This window comes from Dama dama, chromosome 23, assembly GCF_033118175.1.
Source record: "Dama dama isolate Ldn47 chromosome 23, ASM3311817v1, whole genome shotgun sequence".
NCBI classification, from domain to species: domain Eukaryota; kingdom Metazoa; phylum Chordata; class Mammalia; order Artiodactyla; family Cervidae; genus Dama; species Dama dama.
This window is the reverse complement of record NC_083703.1, coordinates 54,088,959-54,103,586: the sequence shown is the minus strand read 5'-3', so window position 1 is coordinate 54,103,586 and position 14,628 is coordinate 54,088,959. Positions and strand designations below refer to the sequence as shown.

At 48.0% G+C, this 14,628-nt stretch overlaps 1 protein-coding gene and 1 non-coding gene across 2 annotated transcripts in view; one reads left to right on the top strand and one right to left on the bottom strand.

Moving 5' to 3' along the window:
• Positions 1 to 14,628, top strand: part of PRPF6 (pre-mRNA processing factor 6) — a 34,242-nt gene that overhangs the window by 4,008 nt on the left and 15,606 nt on the right. Inside the window, exons 4-10 of the mRNA XM_061126796.1 lie at positions 2,439 to 2,517; positions 2,984 to 3,160; positions 3,363 to 3,518; positions 8,780 to 8,874; positions 9,297 to 9,453; positions 10,185 to 10,347; positions 14,357 to 14,475. Of these exons, the coding sequence (XP_060982779.1) occupies positions 2,439 to 2,517; positions 2,984 to 3,160; positions 3,363 to 3,518; positions 8,780 to 8,874; positions 9,297 to 9,453; positions 10,185 to 10,347; positions 14,357 to 14,475 (946 nt within the window). The remainder of the gene's footprint in view (positions 1 to 2,438; positions 2,518 to 2,983; positions 3,161 to 3,362; positions 3,519 to 8,779; positions 8,875 to 9,296; positions 9,454 to 10,184; positions 10,348 to 14,356; positions 14,476 to 14,628) is intronic.
• LOC133045316 (U6 spliceosomal RNA) lies at positions 1,093 to 1,199 on the bottom strand. Its single transcript, XR_009690194.1, has one exon. It is a non-coding gene; the product is annotated as a U6 spliceosomal RNA (small nuclear RNA).

Genomic DNA, 14,628 nt, shown 5'->3' with positions numbered 1-14,628 from the left:
CCTAGGGACTAGAGTGGAGAGCTTAGGAACTCCTTATTTGACTTTTTGGAAATTCACAGAATTGGGGGGATTATTCTGACTGTGCATTGGGTTTACCATCTTTGAAATGCGTGTGGTGATATTGATGAGTGTGTATTAAGTAATTTGGAGATTCACTGAAGATAGCAAATGACCATCAAAATCCTCGTGGGCAGGCAGCTGTGTCTGGAGAGTCTTGTTGCTCATGTCATTGTTGGGCTGGGCTGGTAGGGACAGACTGTACTGAGCTGGAAGGCAAGAGGCTCAGGCAGGCTTAGGTAAGACCCACCCTCTCTCTGCCCCACCATGGGGCCCTCGTGTTTTCCCTCTGGTAGCTCAGGTGGGTGTGTAGCACTGATCTTGAGCTTGTCTGTCCTTGATGTTACCTCAGTGGCAACTTTCTGATTCCTTGTCCTTTACTGGGGAAATTTATGCGAAGTAAACATAGGACTATAATAAGTTTTATTGCTTATTAAAATAAGTTTTATTGCTTTATAAATTTTTTATATTTTTTACTACAAAAAAGAATGCATTCTCACTGTGGAATATTTGGACAGGGAGGTTTAAGTTTAGGTAAAAGGGTAATGTTTATTCATACGCCTGGAAGGTGACAGGTAACATTTTGTTTACTTTTTTCTTTCTACTGCTTGTTAAACATAGAGTTCTCTTACTTCTCATATGTAGAATTTTTAAATTTTTTGAAGATCTTATTAGAGGCGTGAACTTCTGTTTTTCAGAAAAGTTTTTTTAATCAAGAGTATCATTTTTTTAATTTATATTTTAATTGGAGGAAAATTGCTTTACAGTGTTGTGTTGGTTTCTGCCATACAACAATACAAAAATATGGAACACTTCATGAATTTGTGTGTCATCATAGCACACACATGAATGCATATGTGTGTGCTCAGTCGTGTCTGACTCTTTGAGATCCCATGGACTATAGCTCGCTAGGCTCTTCTGTCCAGGAATTTCCCAGGCAAGAATACTAGAGTGAGTTGCCAATTCCTATTCCAGGGGATCTTCTCAACCCAAGGATCAAACTCGTGTCTCTTGTATCTCCTGCGTTGGCAGGCAGATTCTTGACTACTGCACCCCCTGGGAAGCCCCATCCTTATGCAGAGGCCATGCTAGTCTTCTCTGTATTGTTCCAATTTTAGTGTATGGGCTACTGAAGTGTGCACCAAGGGAATTTTTTTAAAAGCACAGTCTTTAACATGCTTGAGTTTATGTGTGTTGTAATTAAGTGGTTTTGCGTGTTAAAGACGACTTGATTGCAATCTTCTGGAATTCATTCATTTAAGAAAACCTGAATGACATGTATACATCCAGAAAGTTGTACTTAAGTGACTTCAGGCCACGTAGCCTGCACTGTTCAGTTTGCACATTGGCTTGGCCTGCTTCTGCAGGCGGGCTCTGCTGGATCCTTGTAGGCGCAGTTTGTCCTGGTGCTGAGTGGTCCATCTTTGTTAACCTGATAGCTGGTTATCATCGTATTGCCTTTCCCAATCAGGGTAGTCAGAACCGATTTTTGGGCATGTCTCCTAGGCACACACACCCCACCCCACCCCACCCCTTTACTGAATGACTGCCCATCTTCCTAGGGTGCCTTTTGTTGCCCTGTCAGTGCATCTGGTGGATTAGAAGTTGGAGCCCAAGGCTTGATTCAAATCACATGGAATGTCTTTCGCCAGAAAACCATGAGCTATGATGATGGACTGTCTCTGGTCCACAGAGAGGTTTTTGTCTTTTCCAAGCACATCATTCATCACTGTACTTTGAGATTCCTACCTAACTTTGTGGAGGAAAGTGTGAATCTCAGTGTTGTGATGTCATCGCCACTGGACTGGCGTCCCTCTGGTTTAGCTCACTTGGTTGACTCTTTGTCATCGTTGCCCACTGCTCTCTGTGTTCACACCAGCCTGGCCTGAGTCACCAGGAACCCATTCGGATGGGCAGCTAGGACTATGCTTCATCTTTCCTCCTGAAATAAGTATCACAAGATGGTCCTTCCTTTGAGATTTTATAGAATTTTAAAGCAGTAAATATACTTGTGTCATGGGAGGGCATGGCAACCCACTCCAGTATTCTTGCCTGGAGAATCCCCAAGGACAAAGGAGGCTGGCAGGCTACAGCCCATGGGGTCGCAAAAAGTCGGACATGACTGAGCAGCTAAGCACAGCACAGCACATACTTGTGTCAGATGCAAGGGTTTGTTGTAATAAGACAACTCTTTAGTTTTTATCAGGTAGCAAATGGAGTTATTTGTGCATGTGTCCATTGTTGCCTTAAAATAGATTTGATTTAGCTGCTTAGTGTGTGAAATTACTCTTGTTGGTGATTTAATTAGGAAGGATAATAAAGTGACTTGTTTCAGAATGGACATCCAGGATTTCTAATGTGTACACACATTTTATTTCTAGGGAACAAAGGGAAAAAGAAGAAATTGAGAAATATCGCATGGAGCGTCCCAAAATTCAGCAGCAGTTCTCAGATCTCAAAGTGAGCCGACCGGTGACCTGCTGTTCCTCATGCCCTTCCCAGCAGAGAACAGAGCCTGTGGGGCTCACTGATGAGGCTCTGCTCTGTGTTTTGTTCAGAGGGTGGGAGAAGGGCCCTGCTGGGGTATGCTTACCTAAGTGCATGTGTGCAGAAAGCATTTTCTCACTAGAGCAGGTGGGACAGATGAGCTGATTTTCTTGTAACTTTGTAGCTGTGTTGTTTAGATGTCAGGTTTTCTGAGCCTGTCCTCTGGGCTTTGACAGAACAACTTAACATCTGAGTGAAGTAGAGCAGATCCAACAAGTTGATTTTTCTAAGTGAAGTAGAGAAATATGTCTGCATCAGAGCCCTTCCTTCAGGCACCATGATTTGGGTGATAGGGGTCAGGGAGAAAGTGGTTTTTGTGGTGCCTGTGAAATTCTGCCAGAGAATTAATGTTTTGGGGGGGGGGGCGTGGTGTTTCCAGAGGAAACTGGCAGAAGTCACCGAAGAAGAGTGGCTAAGCATCCCTGAGGTCGGCGACGCCAGAAACAAACGCCAGCGGAATCCCCGCTATGAGAAGCTGACCCCAGTTCCTGACAGTTTCTTTGCCAAACATTTACAAACTGGAGAGAACCACACTTCAGTGGATCCCCGGCAAACTGTAAGCCTCCACAGAGACAGTGGACAGGGCTTCTTCCCGTATGGTCACACAGACCAGTGGTGGGAGCAGAGGGTGGGCAGGGCAGGGCAGGGGCTGGAGTCCATCTGACAGTTCAGATGTCAGGCTCCAGTGGAAAGACTTTGGAGAGATGAGAATGAAATGCATGAAAATACAGGCCAGCCTTTTGTCCTTGCTCCCCCAGCAATTTGGAGGCCTGAACACACCCTATCCAGGCGGACTGAACACCCCATACCCAGGTGGGATGACACCTGGGTTGATGACACCCGGCACAGGTGAGCTGGACATGAGGAAGATTGGCCAAGCCAGGAACACTCTGATGGACATGAGGCTGAGCCAGGTGAGAGCTTGTGTCATGCGTTATTTTCCTATAGATGATATTAAATAACTTTGTTTTTGCTTACTAAATTTATATACATTTGTGAAAAGTTCACCTTTGAAATGCTGTGTCAGGTGTTAAACAGACCTGTGATGTGTCCAGTTACACAGAGTGGTAGGATTCTGCCACAGGCTGGTCCTCGGGTGGGTACAGGTATGTTGCACTTGGCGCCAGCAGCAAAGGGCCACCTGGTGTGGTTCTCCTGCTCCCTCAGGGCATGGGGTCTGTGGCAGGTAACAGGGGGCTGCCTGAGGAGCAGCCCAAACAGGCACTCATGACAAGCCACATGCTTAGTGTTGATGTCACTTAATGCCCTTCCTCTACATGAAAATTAAACGTGTGTGTCCCTCCCACACCTGAGTGAGTTGTGTCCTTATGGAGTCTTTGCTTGGTTCTTGACTCCAGAAAACCTTGGCTGGATAAAGACCCTTTCACCTTATGACATGCTTGTCGGAAACAGTGAAGGACAATGCTTTCAAATTTGACTACGTACAGATTAAAAACTTTTGCACGACAGAAAGCAGCATAAAGTCAAAAGAATCTGCAAATGAGGAAGGAGTTGTCATGCTCATGAAAACCAGACCCAACACTAGTGTGTTGAAGAGAGTGAACCCACACAGATGGATCTGCACACCCACATCACTGGGAACACTTTGTGTTTAACGTTTTTACAGAAAAATTTCACACATACTGAGAAATATAGAAACAGCAGAGTGAACTACTCAACCATTCCTGTTGATGCAGTGTGAAATTTTTACATTTTAATTGAGCTTTTGCTATACTTGAGTTTTTATAGTGAGCAAATATTTTATAGGAGAAAAAAATTGATCCAAAAAATTGCACATTTTTGTATTGCTAAATATGTGTTTATAAACTGGAAAGTAGTTCACTGCGAGTACCGTGGTTTAGTCTTTGATTGATAGATCCTTTGGGTGGTTTCTACATTTTTGTGATAACACACTATGTTTTGATGAGCTCCTCGTGCTTCTCTCTTTGAGATTTAGGTGAATGTTTTTATAGTATTTTTAAAGTGAAATTGTTAGATTGGCATATTTCCACTTAGGTGCCAAAGTGTCTCTCAAAGTCAGGATATCTCACACTCAGCAACATGGAGGAGCTGACCTCTGTCTTTGCCAGTCTGAGGGGCAAAGCCTGTCCCCTGAAGAGCCTCCACTTACTTTGCCTACTTGTTCGTGGTGAAGCTGAGTGTCATTTATGTTCCATGGATCTGGTTTGTTGTTTATTGTTGTGTGTAGAATATGGGATTTTTTTTTTAAAGAAGCCTTTATTGTAATTTTTTGTGCTAAAATATTTTTAAGATAAAAATTTATAGTTTCAACCGTTAAAAATTTTTGTTGTTGTTTTTGGTTGTGCTGGGTCTTAGTAGCTGTGCGTGGGCTTTCTCTAGTTGCAGCAAGCAGGGGCTAATCTTCATTGCAGTGCTCAGGCTTCATTGCATGGCTTCTGTTGTTGCAAAGTCCAGATTCAGGCGCACAGGCTTCAGTAGTTGTGGCTCACAGGCTTAGTTGCTCCACGGCATGTGGAATCTTCCTGGATCGGGGTCAAAAGTGTCTCTTCTGCATTGGCAGGCAGATTCTTATCTGCCATGCCACCAGGGAAGTTCCAGTTTTAACCAGTTTTAAGTGTATAGGTCAGGGGCATTGAGTACATCCATATTGTGCCCCATCACCACCATCATCTCAGAACTTTCTCATCTTCCCAAACTGAGCCTCTCACTCTCCATCCCCTGGCCCACATCCTGCGTTCTGTCTGAATTGATTACTCTGGGACCTCATGAATAGGTTCATACAGTGATTGACTTTTGTGATTGGTTTATTTCACTTAGCTTCGTTTAAGTCCTCAAGGCTCATTCATGTTGTAGCAGGTGTCAGGATTTTCTTCCTTTTTAAAGCTGAGTGAGGGACTGCCCTGGTGGTCCAGTGGCTAAGACTCTGAGCTGTCAATGCAGGGGGCCCAGGTTCCATCCATAGTCAGGCAACTAGATCCCACATGCTGCAATTAAAGATCCTGCTTGCCACAATGAAGATTGAGGATCCCGGGTGCCACAACTAAGACCTGGTGCAGCCAAGTAAATAAATAAAAAATAAATATTAAAAAAAATAAGCTGAATGGTACTCCATTGTGTGTATGTCTAAACCACATTTTGTTTACTCTTCCATCTCTCATGACACATCTACCTTTTGGCAATTGTGACAATTGCTGCTATGAGCCTTGGTGTACCTGTTCGGGTCCCGATTTTTACTTCCTTTCAGTATAAACTCAGAAGTGGGATTTCTGGATCAAGTGTTAAATCTCAGTTTACTTTTTTGAAGAATCTCCATAATGTTTTCCAGCAGGCCACCACTGTGCAAGGGCTCCAGTTTCTCTGCGTCCTTGACAACACTGGTTATTTTCTGACATTTTCCTAGTAGCTGTCCTCATGGGTGTGAGGTAATAGCTTATTGTGGTTTTCACTGGCATTTCCCTGATTCATGATGTTGAACATCTTTTCATGTGCTTGTTGGTCATTTGTATCTCTTTTTTGGAGAGATGTCTGTTCAAGTTATTGGCCCATTTTTTTCAAGAACTTGTTTTTTTGGCTGTGCTGTGTGGCTTGCAGGATCTTATTTCCCCATCCAGGGATTGAACCTGGGCCTTTGACAGTGAAAGCACTAAGACCTGACCACTGGACTACCAGGGAGTTCCCTGGGTGGTTTGTTTTGTTGAGCTTTAAGAGTTTTCTTTGTATTTTAGATAACAATTCTTTATCCGATATGTCTCCTCTGAATGTTTTCTCCTGGCTGTGGCCTGTCTTCATTCTCTTGACAGTGTCTTTCACAGACAGAAATTTTTAATTCTGATGAAGTCCAGCTTATCAGTTCTTCCCGTCTTGAATTGTGCCTTTTATGTGGTGTCCAAAAAGGTTATTGCCAAACCTCAGGTCATGTCAGTTTTCTCCTATGTTATTGTCTAGGAGTTTTATAGTTTTGCATCTTATTTAAGTCTGTAATACCCCCTCCTTTTAAAAAAAATTTAAACTGCATATAGCATACTAATTTTTAATTTATTTTTTAATTAAAAAATGTTTTTTGGCTGCCTCATGTGGCATATCAGGTCTTAGTCCCCTGACCAGGGATCACACCTGTGTCCCCTACTTTGGAAGTGCAGAGTCTTAACCACTTAACCAGAGTCAGGACCACCAGGGAAATTTTGTGATTCCTTTTGAGTTAACTTTTATAAAGAGTGTAAAATCTGTGTCTCAATTTATATTTTGTTTTTTAATTAATTAATTAATTTTTGGCTGTGCCGTGTCTTCCTTGCTGCTCAGGCTTTTCTCTAGTTTTGGTGTACAGGTTTCTCAACGCAGTGCTTCTCTTGTCAAGCACACACTTTAGGATGCTCAGGCTTCAGTAGTTATGGCACATTGGCTCAGTAGTTGCAGCTCCTGGGCTCCAGAGCACAGGCTCAGTAGTTGTGGTGCACAGGCTTAGTTGCTCTGTAGCATGTGGAATCCTCCTGGATCAGGGATCAAACCCGGGTCTTCTGCATTCTGGCTGATTCTTTACCACTGAGCCACAAGGGAAGCCCTTCACTTCATGTTTTGCATGTGGGTGTCCACTTGTTTCATACCATTTGTCAACAAAGATTCTACATTGTGTTGCCTTTGCTCCTTTGTCAGACATTAGTTGGCTGAACTTGTGTAGAACTATTTCTGGTTTCTCTGTTCTGTTGACCAATTTGTCTTTTTTTCCCCCATTACCACGCTGTCGTCATCACTATACGTCATCATCATTATAAAGTATAATAAGTCTCTGAGTTGGGTTGCATTCTCCAGGTTTGTTCTTCTGCTTTGGTGTTGCATTGCCTGCTCTGGATCTCTTACCTCCTCTCCATGTAAACTTTAGAATCAGCTTGTCAGTATCACAGGTAACTTGCGGGGATTTTGACTGGGGATGCGTTAAATCTCCAGATCAAGGTGGGAAGAACTGATATTGCGTGACAGCACTAAACTTTCTGACTGTGAGCATGAAAACTCTCTCCATTGATTTAGTGTTTGATTTCATTCATTAAGATTTTGTAATTTTCTTCTTACAGATCTTGTACATATTTGTTAGATTAATTGTCTAGGTACGATTGACCCTGAACTTTGTGGGGTTTAGGGGCATTGGCCTGTGTGCACTCAAGGACTGTCCATATGGGTGGTCCCACGGCAGTGGGTTCAGCTGGCTACAAATTGCATAGCACTCTGGTACGTGCTGAGGGGGAGAATCCAAGTGTAAGTGGACCCATGTAGTTCAGACCCGTGGTAAGGGTGCACTGTGTTTCACAGTTTTGGGTACTCCTCTAAGTATTGTTGTGTTTTTACTTTTAGATTCCAAATGTTCCCTGCTGGTGTGTGGGATAGCGATAGGTATTAACCTTGTGTTCCGCAGCCCTGCTGTGACTACCTGTTAATTCTGGGAGGTTTTTGTTGATTCTTTTGGATATTCTACAGAGATAATCTATTACCTGCAAATGAAGGGAGTTTGATTTTTTCCTTCTCATTGCTTAAGTTACCTGCAAACAAAGGGAATTTTATTTCTTCTTTCACATCACTTTTCCTTTCGTCCTTTTCTTGTCTTGCTGCAATTTTGATGACTTTTTACCCAGGCTTGTGTGTGTGTGTGTGTGTGTGTGTGTGTGTGTGTGTGTGGTTGTCATGGCAACTTTAAGACTCACAGCTTTTAAAAACAATTAAATAATTTTTTGGCTGTGCCAGGTCTTAGTTGCAGCCTGTGGGATCTAGTTGTCTGACCAGGGATTGAACCCGGGCCCCTGTATTGGGAGTGTGGAGTCTTAGCCACTGGACCACCAGGGAAGTCCCTTGTAACTCACAACTTGAGAGAATACTACAGTGAATTGCTGTGTGAAAACGTAAAGAACACTAGTTGAAGTCTCTGACTTGTGGGTTTCACTCATTCTTGGATGGCCTTATGTTTAGTTGGGATTTCCCCCTGGGACTTTATGGTTTCCTTTTTTTAATGTAAGTTTTTCTTCTGTGTAGGTGAAATTTGTTCATTATTGTTACAAACTATTGTTTGAATAAGTTGTTTTCTTTCTTTAAAAGTTTCTGTGTCCACTGATAGTTAGGATTATGGGAAGGGATTTAAGGGACCCTCCAAGGACTTTGTTCCAGGCATTCCTGGCTCTGTCCAACCAACTGGGCTCGGCCTGTCTTGCAGGTGTCTGATTCGGTGAGTGGGCAAACTGTGGTCGACCCCAAAGGCTATCTGACGGATTTGAATTCCATGATTCCGACCCACGGAGGGGACATCAAGTGAGTACCCTGGAGGGCTGGTAGCTGGGTAGGCTCAGGTTCCTGGGAACATATTGGATTTTATTTGAAAAATATGCAGCCAAAACGTGGCTATTCTAAGAAAAAGTGGAATTGATTGATTTTCCATTCAAAATATGTGGATGTTAAATTTGTTACAGGTAACATTCAAAATCTATGTGTGTGCCAAACTAGTGAGCAGTTTGCTAATTGTCTCCCATGCTTCTGACCTAGCCCTGGTGCTCAGTGCCTGTGTGCATGGAGGTGCAGAGGGCTTGGGAGGGTACCGACCAAGTTCTTACTTGGTTCTGTCACCAGGGACATCTGATGTGACAGTTGGATGTTGTGTCCATAGGGGTGCCTCCTCTGGCCAGGCCCACCCGCAGCACGTGGCAGTCTGACCCTGTGCTTTCTTGCCTACACAGTGACATCAAGAAGGCAAGATTGCTTCTCAAGTCTGTTCGGGAGACAAACCCTCACCACCCGCCAGCCTGGATCGCCTCGGCCCGCTTGGAGGAAGTCACTGGCAAGCTGCAAGTGGCTCGGAACCTCATCATGAAGGGGACGGAGATGTGCCCCAAGGTAGGGACCCTCCCTGAGGTCGCACCACACCCTTGAGGGGCCTTGGCATCTAGGCTGCACCAGACGCTGTGGGAGTGAGTCGGACTTAGAGGGGATTCCTTGCCCCCTTTTCATGTTGAAGCTCCAGGCAGTGGGCCGGGGAGGGAGGACAAGGGGGAAAAAGCAGGAAAGGGCTTTTCCTGCTTATTTTCACTTGAAGTGAAAACTTGACTGCCACTTGTTTAACAGATAACCTTAATGATAGAGAGCAAGACTGGTTAGCTCTTCCCCTTCCTGACGTCAGAACCTGGAGATGGACCTTACCGTTAGGGGCTGTGATGATCAGCTCTAGAAAGTCCTGAGACCCTCAGGACTATAGGCTGACTGTGAAGGCTGGGGCACCCTGACAGTGAGAGGTGTCCTGTGAATTCTTCCCCCAGACATGAGCATTGATCCAAAACTCCCCAACAGATTCATGACCGCCTGCCTGTGTGTCCCCACACTGTCCATGGGGTGACTTCTTACCCGGAAGGCTGCCTGTCCTCTCCTCACAGTGTGGTGATGTGTCTTTCCCATGCACAGACATGCTATAGCCACATTCCCACGTGTGGGGGTTTCAGGGTTCTCTGGGGCAGGGTCTGATGGGCACCCATCAGCCCCTCCTGTTTCTGAGACTCGTGTGTGCCCTTCCAGGGGTGCCTACCACCTGGCCAGCCTGACATACCTCACCAACCTGTTCTTCTGTCCCGCAGAGTGAGGATGTGTGGCTGGAGGCAGCCAGGTTGCAGCCTGGAGACACAGCCAAGGCTGTGGTGGCCCAAGCTGTCCGTCACCTCCCACAGTCCGTTAGGATTTACATCAGAGCAGCAGAGCTGGAAACAGACATCCGCGCCAAAAAGCGGGTTCTTCGTAAAGGTGAGCTCCCATTAGGGTCCTGGCAGGAGTGGTGCTGCCGGGCTGCATCCCTGAAGGTGAAGGGGTGCCACCTCCCTGCCCCAGTGCTGGCCAGGGGAGCTGCCTCGCCACTGATTTGCTCGGGCTCTGCTCGAAGGGTTCGAGAGTGGTGGATGTTTTTCAGGCCTTATTTTGGGCTGTGTTGGTCCTGTCCTTGGACAGTCTTCAGGGAAACTTCTGGTTGTGATGCTTGGGCTGGGAGCTCATGCCTGCCTCTTCCTGCTACATGACCTTGCGTGGGGGCAGTTGCTCTGTGTCCCTGGTGGGCCACACTGTGGGCCCGCTGTGCTGAGTGAGGGAGCTGCTTGAAACGGTTTCATGGGTGCTGGCTGTCCTGTCTCTTGCCCCCGGCTGGCAGGAGGTGCCACTTGGTTCTGAATCTTTACTGCCTGGGTGGTCGCACCACAGAGGCATGTTAATTAGCTCCTTCCCATCTTGTGAAGCTCCTGCAAGGCAGTATGTTTGGCTTATGTGCCATTGGCTTATGTCACTGAATGGTTTGCACATCAGGGAAACTGAGTCCACCTGGGAATCACTGCCAGCTTCTGTGGGTAGTTTGTCTTTCATTATTGCAGGAGTGAGCAAAGAACAGTGTTGCTCCTTGACTGGAGCTGTGGGGAGGTGCTGCTGGTGACACACAGATTCAGCACTTGCTGGTTGGAGGCCTGACCTGGAGTAAGCCTGTGCTGATGGCTGGTTCCCTCTGAATTGTAACATGGGTAAAATAGGTGTGTTTTACAGAATTGAGGGTAGCTTGTAGTGGGCAGTCTGAAGTGTATGTTTGCATGAGCCATCGGAGGCACTGGGGTTGTGAACTGCAGCTTCTGACGCTTTGCTCTGTGTTTGATAGGGGCCAGGTGGTGGCTACCTTGTGTGTGACCCTGAATGTGCGTGAGTATGTGTACATTCCAGTGTGTTGTCCTCTGTTGAGTCTGGTTTCTTGATTGCAACCCTGTTGCACTTAAAATGAGGCTGGGGTGGAAAGTTAGCACCTGTCTTGGTTTATAAAAATCAGCTCATCTCTTTTCAGCCAGGAAAATAGTTCTCTAATGACAAACACATTAAACTCGGGGTAATTAGCACTATTTGTTTAGGAATGCTCTTCTGAATTTCCCCTGCCACAGTGTGATGGATGGTCAGGATGGCTTTGTGGCCACTCCCTGTTCACCCCCAGATTACCTGGGTTTACTTCCAGTTGGCTTCAGATTTGTAGAGGGAACTAGGCCTGGAAGGGGGACTGCCAGGTGGTGTCGAGGGATTGGTTTCCAGGCTGTCTGGGGTCTCGAGAGCAGTGGATCCCCCTGCTTTCCTTTCCCTCGGGCTTCCCCAAAGTGGGGAGATCATGGAACTGTCAGCTGGCCTCTGCCCTGCTCTGCAGGCCTAGTCCTGACTTGACCCATCATCAGAGTGTTTCCACAAACAGTGCTCTTTCTCCAGGTGCCAGGGGCTCAGCTGGAGATGCCTGCTTTAGCTCCAGGGAACCCTGACGCTGCTGTGGGAAGGATCTGATGTGTAGAGACTGAGGACAGTTCCTTCCATCAGTGACTGGGGTGGACTCTGTGCTGGCCCTCAGTGTCTGCATGAGCTCTGGGTTTCAGCTCATGCAGCCAGCGTCCTGGGCCTGTGTTGGGAGAATTTGAGCTTCATGTGCAGCTCTGAGACCTGAGACCTTAGGTGACTGAGTGGCATGGGGCGGGTGCTTGACCTTGAACTGTATGTTGTCATACATGAGGACTCACGTGGGCCCAGCTGCAGCTACTTCCTGTGGGCTGCACTCATGATGAAGGTGTCAGCTCCGTGTTTCTTTGCTGGTCATGCAGGCCTGGAGTGTGAAGTGGTTTTGTCCCCAGACCGTGCACTCTTAGCTTGCAAGTAAGCACAGGGGCGGCAGCACGTTTCCCTTGCTGGGCCTGCAGGTTCTCTAATTCAAACTGCTCCACTCCTGCCCGGGCTGGCCCTTCCTCTCCGGCAGGCCACAGCTTCTGGTGATGACCTTGACCCAGCGTGGTGGCTAGTCTCTGGGCAACACCCCGGCGAGAGCTGGATTGCTCAGCAGTAGTCTGCTTTAGCTCCAGTCCTGTGGGCTATTGATAAAGTGCCAGTGGAGGAGTTCGCAGTCTCTCCTGAGAAGTGGGGATAGCCCTGGGTGTTATGCCCATCACTGAGTGAAATTAATGACCCCGGGTCCACTGGAATGCAATGTGACCTTGCAAAAGGGGCAGGCGAGGTGGGAGGCCTCCTTCTCTGACATCACTGCTGAGGGGCCGTCCCCTTGGTAGTCTTGCCTTCTTGGGCTGCTTCCTGATGACTGTCACTCCGGGAAGTGGGACGGCACTGCCAGGCCTCAGGATGCTTGGAGCTGTGGTTGCAGTCTCCCCTCTCATACATGGTGGCAGCTTGGTCTCACCGTAGGGGTCAGGGCTCATGTTGCCAGCTAAGCTGGTCCAGCAATACCTGGAGGCCGGAGAGCTGGGTCAGCCTCAGCCTCCGTTGCATGAGAACTGTGGCCATAAATCTTGGTGGAGACATTGTCCCTTGGGACAAGACCTCTGGATGGTCGAGTTCAAATGCATGGGGACAGGGACCAGGCTTCCCCAGGCGCAGTGACATGTAGCCCAGGGCTGCTTGCCTGTCAGAAGCCCTCCTGACCCATGGGTCCTGGCAGAGTGAGAAGCACCTCTGTCACCACATGTGGCCTCCTGTGAGGGTCCCTCATCTGGCACCAGCCAGTGCTGGACTGAGTGACAGGTGTGGTCAGGTCTTGGAAGTCCAGGGGCTGAGCCCTTGGCCGCACCTCTTTTGCAGGCTGTGGCGGTGCTGTGATCCTTCAGAGGCCTGGGCCCCAGCCTGGGGTGTTGTCTTCCATGGCAGGTGGTTCTGGAGTGGCAGCTTGCTTTTTGTCGTAGTGGGGAGGTCCCCATGAGCCCTGGACCTTGGGAACCTTTGAAACTGACTTGGGGTAGGCCCTGGGGGTCCTGGGGTGTCTCCCCTCCTCCAGCCCAGTTGTCTAGAGCATCTGGGCATCTACTGCTTCCTGCTCAGGAGCCAGAGGGCTGTGTGGCTACCTGGAGCCACTGCATCTGGTTTGGCTGTGGGAAAGAAGGGGCACCTGTTTGCAGGGCCTGTAGTGGGGAAAAGAAGGGGTGCCCCGTTTATAGGCCTGTAAGGAAGGGGAGTTGCTTCCACTGGAGGAGGAACATGAGAGACTCTTGAGTCCACTGATGCTACATCATGGAATCTAGTGTCTTGTTTCCCACGAGCTTGGCCCATGTGTTTTCTAGAAAGAAGAGTTCCTTTGGGTGCTGTTCTGGATTCCTGCCTTCATCGGCTCTTAGTGACCGTCACTCCTGCCAGGAGCTGCCAGAGGCCTTGCCTCGTCCTCTCCAGTGCCTTGCCATGGGGCTTTGTGTTCAGCTGTCTAATGTTTTGGCCTTTTTGGTAAATTGCATCTGAAGGAAGGGCCGTGCTTGTTAAACAGAGATTTGGAAGTTTCTGGACTGCAGGATGTCTTGGCCTCTCCTGCTGGCCCCCCTTCCCCACTGCACCCGGGGATGTAGCATGTGGTTCCTTTGTTCTCGAATCCCCTGGGCTGCAGGGAGGACCCTTATTCTGCCGACCTGGGCAGGCGTGGACCCCAGAGTTGTTGGCATGTTTTTTCCCCACGGCTCACACGTGGCCTGCAAGGCTGGCCCTTCCTGGGTGGCAGGTGCCTCGTCTTCTGATGTTGATCTTCAAGTGTGAACAGGCGTGAGATGATGCACAGCCCTCTCTGCCACCTTGCTCTCTGATTCGGGGCATCTGTACTGGCCTCTCTGGTGTCTGTCTAGACCCAAGGGACCCATGTGAAGTCCTGGCCTGTCCCCAGGGCAGAGACCATCTGGCTGTGCTGGCAGCCGCGTCCTCTGCGACACAGTGTCCTGCTTTCGCTTCCCTTTTTCTGTGACCTGGTTTCTTGTTCGACCTTTCCCAGCCCTTGAGCATGTTCCAAACTCAGTTCGCTTGTGGAAGGCGGCTGTGGAGCTGGAAGAGCCAGAAGACGCTAGAATCATGCTCAGCCGAGCTGTGGAGTGCTGTCCCACCAGCGTGGAGGTGAGTCTCCCACCCCGAGGGGGCCTGAGCCTTGAGCTCACCAGGGGGAGCTCTGTGCTGAGCGCTCTCCTGCGGGGAGCAGCCCTTCTGGTTCAGCTCCAGGTTTGTCAGTGGGGCTTGAGGGTGAAGTGGTGGGGGGTGGGGTGCTTGTCT